This window comes from Mixophyes fleayi, chromosome 4 (genome assembly GCF_038048845.1).
Source record: "Mixophyes fleayi isolate aMixFle1 chromosome 4, aMixFle1.hap1, whole genome shotgun sequence".
Classification (NCBI taxonomy): Eukaryota; Metazoa; Chordata; class Amphibia; order Anura; family Limnodynastidae; genus Mixophyes; species Mixophyes fleayi.
This window is the reverse complement of record NC_134405.1, coordinates 542,252-554,662: the sequence shown is the minus strand read 5'-3', so window position 1 is coordinate 554,662 and position 12,411 is coordinate 542,252. Positions and strand designations below refer to the sequence as shown.

The 12,411-nt window shown below is 46.2% G+C and overlaps 1 protein-coding gene across 6 annotated transcripts in view; it reads right to left on the bottom strand.

Moving 5' to 3' along the window:
• Positions 1–12,411, bottom strand: part of SLC16A13 (solute carrier family 16 member 13) — a 50,399-nt gene that overhangs the window by 17,381 nt on the left and 20,607 nt on the right. The window contains exons 3-6 of one of the 6 annotated variants that reach the window (XM_075206096.1): positions 8,347–8,473; positions 6,631–6,784; positions 6,149–6,267; positions 5,432–5,635 (exon numbers count right to left, since the gene is read on the bottom strand). In XM_075206096.1, coding sequence (XP_075062197.1) covers positions 5,432–5,635; positions 6,149–6,155 — 211 coding nt within the window. In that variant the 5' untranslated portion in view covers positions 6,156–6,267; positions 6,631–6,784; positions 8,347–8,473. The other 5 variants (XM_075206095.1, XM_075206094.1, XM_075206098.1 and 2 more) reach the window with 5 other exon arrangements.

Sequence of the window (12,411 nt, the reverse complement as noted above, 5' to 3'; positions counted from 1 at the left end):
TGCTGCTAAAGTGACTGGCAAAGAAAAGAGCTGTGAGAGAGGAGGTGGGCAAAGGAGGAAGTGAGGGAAAGAAGTTTAGTGGCAATAAAGTCAACGGGATAGTGAGAAATGAGGGAGCTAGGTGGCAAAATTACAAAAAAATTGGGAGACTGGACCATGGAGTGGAAAATGACTTCACAACTAAGTTTGAGTGAGTACAAGAGACAGATGTTGTGGACTTAGAAGGAAGAGGAGGAGAGAGATAATGTTTGTCCCTCAAGACACCACCAGGAGAAAGTAGAATGCCCACTCTCCCACCTTTTCTCGCTCTGAAGTACCTGAGAATGAAAGGACCCGGAGGTGAGAGCTGCGTGAGAAAGTGTCAGAACAGTAGATAAATGATTGTGGTGATGGTGAGAAGGTTGAGGGGAGATAAAAAAAGGAGGGGAATGTGGGTAGAAAAGGGGGATTTGGGTAGTAGGGGTTAAGGTTGCATTTCTGTTCACATATTTTTTTCTTACAATTATCTGTACCAGTCATCTTCTGCTGATTTAAAAAAAGTGTGGAGATGTTAGTTTAGCAACGTGTGATGGGGCATTCTCATTAACACATGACTAAATCATCCTGAATGCTAAATCCAGCAGTGGGGACATTCCGGATCAGTTAGTGAGATTCAACATCTAGAGAATGTCCTCCTGACATGTCCTGCTGATCATGGTCAGTGGGATGGAACATGGATAGAGTGTCTGTCCTGCTGATCTCAGACTCAAACATCCACCCGGGAATACAACCAGAGTCCGTCAGTTAAATGGAACATGGAAATAGTCTCTGCCCTCCTGATCTCGGTCCGTGAGATGGAACATGGAGAGTGTCCGTCCTGCTGATCTCGGTCAATGAGATGGAACATGGAGAGTGTCCGTCCTGCTGATCTCGGTCAATGAGATGGAACATGGAGAGTGTCTCCATCCAGCTGATCTCAGTCAATGAGATGGAACATGGAGAGTATCTCTGTCCTGCTGACCTCGGTCAATGAGATGGAACATGGAGAGTGTCTCCGTCCTGCTGATCTCGGTCAATGAGATGGAACATGGAGAGTGTCCGTCCTGCTGATCTCGGTCAAAGAGATAGAACATGGAGAGTGTCTCCGTCCTGCTGATCTCGGTCAATGAGATGGAACATGGGGCGTGTCTCCATCCAGCTGATCTCAGTCAATGAGATGGAACATGGAGAGTATCTCTGTCCTGCTGACCTCTGTCAATGAGATGGAACATGGAGAGTGTCTCCATCCTGCTGATCTCGGTCAATGAGGTGGAACATGGAGAGTGTCTCCATCCTGCTGATCTCGGTCAATGAGATGGAACATGGAGAGTGTCCGTCCTGCTGATCTCAGTCAATGAGATGGAACATGGAGTGTCTCCATCCTGCTGATCTCGGTCAATGAGATGGAACATGGAGTGTCTCCATCCTGCTGATCTCAGTCAATGAGATGGAACATGGAGTGTCTCCATCCTGCTGATCTCGGTCAATGAGATGGAACATGGAGAGTGTCTCCATCCTGCTGATCTCAGTCAATGAGATGGAACATGGAGTGTCTCCATCCTGCTGATCTCGGTCAATGAGATGGAACATGGAGTGTCTCCATCCTGCTGATCTCAGTCAATGAGATGGAACATTGAGAGTGTCTCCATCCTGCTGATCTCAGCCAATGAGATGGAACATGGAGAGTGTCCGTCCTGCTGATCTCGGTCAATGAGATGGAACATGGAGAGTGTCTCCATCCTGCTGATCTCAGTCAATGAGATGGAACATGGAGAGTGTCCGTCCTGCTGATCTCGGTCAATGAGATGGAACATGGAGAGTGTCTCCGTCCTGCTGATTTGGTCAATGAGATGGAACATGGAGAGTATCTCCGTCCTGCTGACCTCGGTCAATGAGATGGAACATGGAGAGTGTCTCCATCCTGCTGATCTCGGTCAATGAGATGGAACATGGAGAGTGTCTCCATCCTGCTGATCTCGGTCAATGAGATGGAACATGGAGAATGTCTCCGTCCTGCTGATCTCGGTCAATGAGATAGAATATGAAGATTGTCCATTTATCAGTAGCCCTTGCATACCCAAATTTGACAATGGACTGGGCCATGTTTCTGCTATTTAAAACAGGCTAATAACTATACTTTCCTGCTGATCTCGGTCAATGAGATGGAACATGGAGTGTCTCCATCCTGCTGATCTCGGTCAATGAGATGGAACATGGAGAGTGTCTCCATCCTGCTGATCTCAGTCGGTCAATGAGATGGAACATGGAGAGTGTCTCCATCCAGCTGATCTCAGTCAATGAGATGGAACATGGAGAGTGTCTCCATCCTGCTGATCTCGGTCAATGAGATGGAACATGGAGAGTGTCTCCATCCTGCTGATCTCGGTCAATGAGATGGAACATGGAGAGTGTCTCCGTCCTGCTAACCTCGGTCAATGAGATGGAACATGGAGAGTGTCTCCATCTTGCTGATCTCAGTCAATGAGATGGAACATGGAGAGTGTCCGTCCTGCTGATCTCGGTCAATGAGATGGAACATGGAGAGTGTCCGTCCTGCTGATCTCGGTCAATGAGATGGAACATGGAGAGTGTCTCCATCCTGCTGATCTCAGTCAATGAGATGGAACATGGAGAGTGTCCGTCCTGCTGATCTCGGTCAATGAGATGGAACATGGAGAGTGTCTCCGTCCTGCTGATTTGGTCAATGAGATGGAACATGGAGAGTATCTCCGTCCTGCTGACCTCGGTCAATGAGATGGAACATGGAGAGTGTCTCCATCCTGCTGATCTCGGTCAATGAGATGGAACATGGAGAGTGTCTCCATCCTGCTGATCTCGGTCAATGAGATGGAACATGGAGAATGTCTCCGTCCTGCTGATCTCGGTCAATGAGATAGAATATGAAGATTGTCCATTTATCAGTAGCCCTTGCATACCCAAATTTGACAATGGACTGGGCCATGTTTCTGCTATTTAAAACAGGCTAATAACTATACTTTCCTGCTGATCTCGGTCAATGAGATGGAACATGGAGAGTGTCTCCATCCTGCTGATCTCAGTCAATGAGATGGAACATGGAGTGTCTCCATCCTGCTGATCTCGGTCAATGAGATGGAACATGGAGAGCGTCTCCATCCTGCTGATCTCAGTCGGTCAATGAGATGGAACATGGAGAGTGTCTCCATCCAGCTGATCTCAGTCAATGAGATGGAACATGGAGAGTGTCTCCATCCTGCTGATCTCGGTCAATGAGATGGAACATGGAGAGTGTCTCCATCCTGCTGATCTCGGTCAATGAGATGGAACATGGAGAGTGTCTCCATCCTGCTAATCTCGGTCAATGAGATGGAAAATGGAGAGTGTCTTCATCCTGCTGATCTCGGTCAATGAGATGGAACATGGAGAGTGTCTCCGTCCTGCTGATCTCGGTCAATGAGATGGAACATGGAGAATGTCTCCGTCCTGCTGATCTCGGTCAATGAGATGGAACATGGAGAGTGTATCCATCCTGCTGATCTCGGTCAATGAGATGGAACATGGAGAGTGTCTCCATCCTGCTGATCTCGGTCAATGAGATGGAACATGGAGAGTATCTCCATCCTGCTGATCTCAGTCAATGAGATGGAACATGGAGAATGTCTCCGTCCTGCTGATCTCGGTCAATGAGATAGAATATGAAGATTGTCCATTTATCAGTAGCCCTTGCATACCCAAATTTGACAATGGACTGGGCCATGTTTCTGCTATTTAAAACAGGCTAATAACTATACTTTCCTGCTGATCTCGGTCAATGAGATGGAACATGGAGAGTGTCTCCATCCTGCTGATCTTAGTCAATGAGATGGAACATGGAGTGTCTCCATCCTGCTGATCTCGGTCAATGAGATGGAACATGGAGAGTGTCTCCATCCTGCTGATCTCAGTCGGTCAATGAGATGGAACATGGAGAGTGTCTCCATCCAGCTGATCTCAGTCAATGAGATGGAACATGGAGAGTGTCTCCATCCTGCTGATCTCGGTCAATGAGATGGAACATGGAGAGTGTCTCCATCCTGCTGATCTCGGTCAATGAGATGGAACATGGAGAGTGTCTTCATCCTGCTGATCTCGGTCAATGAGATGGAACATGGAGAGTGTCTCCGTCCTGCTGATCTCGGTCAATGAGATGGAACATGGAGAATGTCTCCGTCCTGCTGATCTCGGTCAATGAGATGGAACATGGAGAGTGTATCCATCCTGCTGATCTCGGTCAATGAGATGGAACATGGAGAGTGTCTCCATCCTGCTGATCTCGGTCAATGAGATGGAACATGGAGAGTATCTCCATCCTGCTGATCTCAGTCAATGAGATGGAACATGGAGAATGTCTCCGTCCTGCTGATCTCGGTCAATGAGATAGAATATGAAGATTGTCCATTTATCAGTAGCCCTTGCATACCCAAATTTGACAATGGACTGGGCCATGTTTCTGCTATTTAAAACAGGCTAATAACTATACTTTCCTGCTGATCTCGGTCAATGAGATGGAACATGGAGAGTGTCTCCATCCTGCTGATCTCAGTCAATGAGATGGAACATGGAGTGTCTCCATCCTGCTGATCTCAGTCGGTCAATGAGATGGAACATGGAGAGTGTCTCCATCCAGCTGATCTCAGTCAATGAGATGGAACATGGAGAGTGTCTCCATCCTGCTGATCTCGGTCAATGAGATGGAACATGGAGAGTGTCTTCATCCTGCTGATCTCGGTCAATGAGATGGAACATGGAGAGTGTCTTCATCCTGCTGATCTCGGTCAATGAGATGGAACATGGAGAGTGTCTCCGTCCTGCTGATCTCGGTCAATGAGATGGAACATGGAGAGTTTCTCCGTCCTGCTGATCTCGGTCAATGAGATGGAACATGGAGAGTGTCTCCGTCCTGCTGATCTCGGTCAATGAGATGGAACATGGAGATTGTATCCATCCTGCTGATCTCGGTCAATGAGATGGAACATGGAGAGTGTCTCCATCCTGCTGATCTCGGTCAATGAGATGGAACATGGAGAGTATCTCCATCCTGCTGATCTCGGTCAATGAGATGGAACATGGAGAATGTCTCCGTCCTGCTGATCTCGGTCAATGAGATAGAATATGAAGATTGTCCATTTATCAGTAGCCCTTGCATACCCAAATTTGACAATGGACTGGGCCATGTTTCTGCTATTTAAAACAGGCTAATAACTATATGAGGAGCCTTTGAATATCTTTAATATGTTAATTTAAACTCCTTAAACCAAGTGCAGTCGGAGGCAAAAATATACAGATATTACTTATGTATGCATCTCATTAATCAATATGCGTATACTGCAGTAGTAGTCTTTGGAGAAAATACCAACTCTAAATGTTAAGACCCTGCGCAGGGCAGGTCACTTACTCATCAGCTGTTGCACTGCAACAGCGCACGAAATCACCCAAGAAACACTTCCAGCTGCTGCTCCAAAATATTCTACAAATTCTGGAAAGAAAATCCCAAATGAACGAAGAATCCCAAATACCAGGCCAGCCTGAAGGAAACAGGACAGGAGAAGCACAACTCCCCACACGTCCTCGATTTGGGGTAAGGAACTGGACATCGTAACTAGAGGACAGAAAGAGAGAGAGATCAGGACATAGAACATGCAAAGAAAAACCATAGGGTGATTATACTCTGGTGACTCTTTAAGAAGCTCGGCATTTATCAAAACGATTAAAAAAAATCAGGATGCCACATGGGATATATCCAACATACATCCAGTATATCACCCACCTGAAATACATCTACTGTCTCACACAACCACCCAGTACATATTCACTAACTGACACACTCACCTGAAACACAGCCAGTCCCTAACACACCCACCGGGCATACATCCAGTGACAGAGAGACACACGAATAGATCCAGAGTCTCATACACCCACCGGGCATACATCCAGTGACAGACAGGCACACACACAAATAGATCCAGAGTCTCACACACCCACCAGGCATACATCCAGTGACAGACACAAACACGATTAGATCTAGAGTCTCACACACCCACCAGGCATACATCCAGTGACAGACACACACACACACACACACACGAATAGATCCAGAGTCTCACACACCCACCAGGCATACATCCAGAGTATTCTTAAATGAATGAAGAGCTCCAAATACAAGGCTAGGCTGAAGGAAACGGGACAGGAGAAGCACAGTTCTCCTTTTGGACAACGGAACTGGACCTGTAACTAGAGGACAGAAGAGAGACAGATTAGGAAATTAGACATACTGAGAGAAACTGTAGGGTGATAATATCCTGACAGAATCTTAAAGATGCTCAGCGCTTGTTAAAATATATATAAAACAAATCAGCATGGCACATCTAGTGATATATCGAACATAAATCCAATAGTTCACACACCATTCAGATATGCATCAAGTGTCTCACATACCCACCAAGCAACAACATCATCATTGTCTATTTGTAGGGAGCAATAAAACTCTGCAGCACCAGGCAGTAAGAATTACAAATGATACAAAATACAATGTACATAAAAGGTTGATGAAGGAGGTGCAGGTGTGAGACAGAGGATACAGAGGACCTTACTCACGAGATCTTACAGTCCAGCGGGAGAGGGCAATGCTGAGACGATAGGAGCTTCTGGGACTTGAAGCGGAGGTGGGACTGCAGCTGGTAGACTAGCATCAGGTGGAGGTAGGATAGGCCATAATTAAAAGGTGGATTTTAAGAGACCACTTGAAAAACTGTAGGTTGGGGAAGAGAGTAATCAGTCATAGTAGGGAGTTCTATATGTTGGGAACAGCAAGGGAGAAATAACATACAGGTAGGTAAATTGGCTGCTAACAAAATTGACCCTAGTCTGTGTGTCTGTGTGCGTGTGTCTGTGTGTGTGTGTGTCTGTGTGCGTTAGTGAATTTAGACTGTAAATGAGGGGACTGGTGTGAGTGAGATCTCTGTACAGCGCTGCGGAATTAGTGACGCTATATAAATAAATGGTGATGATGATGAGAAGTCTTGGAGGCAGGAGTGAGAGGCAGTTATCAAAATGGAGACAAGGTGTAGGTCAGAAGCAGATCAAAGATGGCGAGTGTCACGGCGCTTACCAGTTCCAGCGCCGATCCCCCGCTCCGTACCGCCGCACTTCCGGGTAGGTCCCGGCGGAGGTCAGCTGATCGCTGGGCGGGGAATTCAAATCCTATTTCAGCGCTGCTCTGACACAGTCTGTGTCAGAGCAATGTGTTACCTGCATCTGGCTGTGTTCTCTGTGCTCCTGTCTCCCCTGTTTCCCATTGCTACTCCTGACTCCTGTGTACCAAACTGGCTGTTATCTTGACCATTCTCCTGCTTCATTTCTGGAATTGCATATTGGACAGACTTCTGTGTACCGAACCGGCTATATCGCAGACTACTCTCCTGCCTCACCCTTGGTACTGCATATCGGACTGACTCCTGTGTACCAAACCGGCTGTGTTCCTGACTACCCTTCTGCCCCTGGGGCTACACCGCGGATTGTTTCCTGCATACCAACCAGCTTCTACTCCAGGCTGCTACCTTCTAGATATACGGTTAGTGAACCTGATCGTCAGTTCCCTGAAGGCCTGTTCATACCTCTGCTTGTCCATCTCATAGAACTCTCTCCTTACGTCAGTAGGCTAACCTGGGGGCCGCGACCTGCGTTCTCCGGCAGCAAAACCCACCCTGCCTTGCGGCAGTTCTTGGAGAAGACCGGGAGGGCCGTTAGACTCCGCGCCCTAGGAAGGCCGGCGTAAATACTGACTAAGGTAACTTTGAAACCTAACAGCGAGAGTGTCTTGTGATGTGGTCAGAAATATATGAAATGGGAGGATATGGCGAGGGCATTGAAGGTGAGTAGCTCCAAATCAATTGAAAATGGGACATATTCTGGAAAGGAGGCGACTGGATGTGTGGAGTGGAGCTGAGAATGGAATCAATGATGACACTAAGGCAGTGGCCTTGGGCAACAGGGGATAGTGTGATGATGTCAACAGTAAGGGGGTGTGGCTAGATCACATAGAAATAACTTATTGTAGATGTGGCCGGGTCCAGCTTGAAATGTGTTACGGTGCCGGGAGGGTTCATACCTGGCCCCATCGGGGCCAGAGGAATACCAAAGCTGTATATTTTTAATGTATGGGTGCTGTGGCGCCTGTTTCTAACCGTCACGCATCGCCCTAAAGATTAAGTCCCAGTCACTGGGAGTGTAATGCAGTTATTTTCATATTGGCCATGTATTGATTTATTATGAGATTTTGGAGGTAACTTGTTCAACTTCCTCATCACTTACCGTCCAGGATCAAAGAATTGTCAGCAGTGGCGGCGGTGTCCTCATTGAATGCCTCAAGGAGGGGTGGTGGTACTGTCACGAGCCGCATCGGTATGCCGCATCCTGGCATGATGTAGCAGCCGGGCACCTGCATTAGTTACAATGCAGTTATTATTCTTTGGGGTTATCTTTGTGGCATAGAGTAGGAGGGAGATCTCGTATATTTTTAATTTGTTCATTTATATTTTTATACATGTTCCTGGTTTATGATATTACCTATGCTAGTTCTAAACTAGTAATTAATTAGCAGCCTCCTGAGGCTGATTGTCAGCCCTGTCCTCCTCCTTTCTGATTTGTCCATCAAAGTATTTAAGGCAGGAAGGGTTATAGCGTCCAGTTTCCCGTTAGCTAACCTGCTCCTGTGCTGTGTTGTGTTTGGTGAAAACCTTTTGGATTGACTTCTGTGTATGACCTCTTCCTGTTTCCTGGACTCTGAACCTTTGCCTGTTGCCCTGAACTTTCTGCCTGTACCCGGACTCCGAACCTTTGCCTGTGGCCCTGACCCTGCTTGTACCTGATGGCTCCACCTGTGCTCTGTCAGACATTATCATCTCTGGCCTGTCCCTATTCCGTGTATTACCTCCCACTCCTGTGTGCTGCTGTGTGACCATGAACTTGTACTACATTGAGTGTAAGACCTGGGGGCATCCGAGTACCTGTGAGCATAACCAGTCTCTACGGGAAAGGCGGCTGCTATAGGTAAAGACATCTTCACTAGTTCTACAAGTTTATGACGCACTGGTGGCCATAACAATTATATCCTGATAGTAAACATTCAAAATAAAAGCTCAGACTTTGTGTTGTCGAGAAGGATCAGGGGGCTGGTTTACCCCCAGCCGACTTGTGTGTCCTAACAGTATATAGAGAGCTCTATTTGACCATGCCATGGTATTATTCCATCTGTATCTTCTGGAGATCGCTAGTACCTCAAACTAGTGTGTAACTGTCCTTGTAAGGACTATTTGAGATAATAAAACATTGCTGCTTCAAGATCCTGCTTTGATGACTACTTACCTGCTGTAATTCCTGTGACCTACAGATTAGACCAATCTAATCCGTTATCCGGCTGTTCTGAGGTTGGGAACCAGCATCTAATAACACCCTGCAGTTCTGGCCAGGGGGAGCCAGGGAATAAGCCAGAAGCGCAGTATGGATTTGTGGCTGTCGCTAGGTAATTGATTCTGTTAGTCTCTGGATACTCTGTGTCAATATTTCTGACTAAATAACCAGAGAGTCTCTGTCCTGCTGATCTGTTCGTGAGATGGAACATGGAGAACTACAAGTACTAACACACTCATGGCTGCCAGAGCATGCTGGCAGTTGTAGAACGAAACTAAAAGTAAATAAAGACATGTTCCCTCTTTATCATCTTTATTATGCGGGTACATCCTTATCCATCCCCAAGAATGATGAAAGACTTGCTCTGCAAGAGGTATGATGTAGATTTCAGGCAAGCGACCTGTTCTCAGCTATCTACCATACCTAAGCCGTTGAACATACCAGTGTTTGCTGGGACTTGTAATGCTTCATTTTTATTTTTTTACATCTTCAATAATTGCCTTAACCCAATATATACATAAAGTATCCTTCTTCCATCCTGCAGGAACTGCAGACAAGACACCACACCTCATTAATTGACCTGTGTAAGCCAGGTCTCTCTGTAATGTATAGGGACTAGTGAAGCAGAGAAGAGGATGCTGGCTGTCATCTTTTTTAACAGGACCGCGCAACACTGCCTGGATAACATAGCCCATCGGCCCGTCAATCTGCAGCATTCAAAGGACTGTCACCCTAGGGCCAGTTCTTAAAGTATGCCCGGTGGCCTGGAGAAGGACTTTTTACGGACACTGGGGGGAGTAATGCAGAGGGGAGAGAAAGTATTGGACAGCTGGAAGCCCTGACACGTCACAAAAGCATGGAAGGGGTTAATTCGAGGAGGGACTGAGTGCTATCCTAGATCTGGAGGAAGGGAAGGCCAGTTGGTATCCTTTGTCTACCACAGACCTGGCCCAGACATTTTAGCAGAGACACAGCAGGGGATTGATGCAAAAGGACATTTTCACTCCCACTCCCAACCCCTGGATCCAGCACCAATGTTCAAGAAGGAGAGACCCAGCGGTTTGCCAGGGGAAGGGAAAATACAATGTGAATTTGATACTGGATATAAGAAGAGACTCCAGGAGGGAGGGGGGTATTTGTGCTGTGGATTGTTTACTGGAAGGTGCAAGGCTAACCAGTGTTGATTTTTTCTTCTCTACCAGAAGACCTGGTGATCATCGCTGCCCTATATCCTGGAAAGCAGGCTGCTTCTACACCTTGGGACTTAGCATACCTTACTCCATCGGGAGATAATTGCAGGTTCTGGGTTATTTGGTGCACCCACAGGAGTAGGGAGACTAATATTTAGATCCCCACCATTCTAGTGAACAAGATATCAAGGCTCCCTGGTTCCTACCTGCTAACAGACTTTTTATTATTATTATTTATTATTATTGTAGATTTATAAGACGCCACAGTGCTCCGCAGCACCGTACAGTAGGGAAAACAGAGACATAGAAGGTAAACAAATAAACGCATACATGAAAACAACGGATATGAAGGGTTCTGCTCTTTTGGCTGTGGAACTTTTGTGAAGCTAAGGAGGGTGCACATTTATAGAAAAAAAACACCAACCCTACTATTCAGCCTCAGTACTTTTGTTTTCTCATTACTTACAGACATAAACTCAATGGGACTTTGACAGGATGGCAGGGAGAAGGATAGCAAGATATAAAATCACAGGGACTACCACAGGAAGGCAGGGAGAAGGATAGCAAGATATAAAATCACAGGGAATACCACAGGAAGGCAGGGAGAAGAATAGCAAGATATAAAATCACAGGGACTACCACAGGAAGGCTGGGAGAAGGATAGCAAGATATAAAATCACAGGGACTACCACAGGAAGGCAGGGAGAAGAATAGCAAGATATAAAATCACAGGGACTACCACAGGAAGGCAGGGAGAAGGATAGCAAGATATAAAATCACAGGGAATACCACAGGAAGGCAGGGAGAAGAATAGCAAGATATAAAATCACAGGGAATACCACAGGAAGGCAGGGAGAAGGATAGCAAGATATAAAATCACAGGGAATACCACAGGAAGGCAGGGAGAAGAATAGCAAGATATAAAATCACAGGGACTACCACAGGAAGGCAGGGAGAAGGATAGCAAGATATAAAATTACAGGGAATACCACAGGAAGGCAGGGAGAAGGATAGCAAGATATAAAATCACAGGGAATACCACAGGAAGGCAGGGAGAAGAATAGCAAGATATAAAATCACAGGGACTACCACAGGAAAGCTAGGAGAAGGATAGCAAGATATAAAATCACAGGGAATACCACAGAAAGCCAGGGAGAAGAATAGCAAGATATAAAATCACAGGGAATACCACAGGAAGGCTGGGAGAAGGATAGCAAGATATAAAATCACAGGGACTACCACAGGAAAGCTAGGAGAAGGATAGCAAGATATAAAATCACAGGGAATACCACAGAAAGCCAGGGAGAAGAATAGCAAGATATAAAATCACAGGGAATACCACAGGAAGGCTGGGAGAAGAATAGCAAGATATAAAATCACAGGGAATACCACAGGAAGGCTGGGAGAAGGATAGCAAGATATAAAATCACAGGGACTACCACAGGAAGGCTGGGAGAAGGATAGCAAGATATAAAATCACAGGGAATACCACAGGAAGGCTGGGAGTAGGATAGCAAGATATAAAATCACAGGGACTACCACAGGAAGGCTGGGAGAAGGATAGCACGACAAACTCATAAGTGCTATGTGCCCTTACAGTACTCTACTGATGTAAAGCTCCTACATCCAGCTTGTCATGAGTTGATGCACCATCAGTTCACCAATATGCAGTGAAAACTCTCAGAGCTTTTGCTGATATACAGGTTATGGTATACTGACACTTAAAAAATGATGTCTGTGACAGGATGGACCTCCTATGCCACCCTGTTGTGATGCT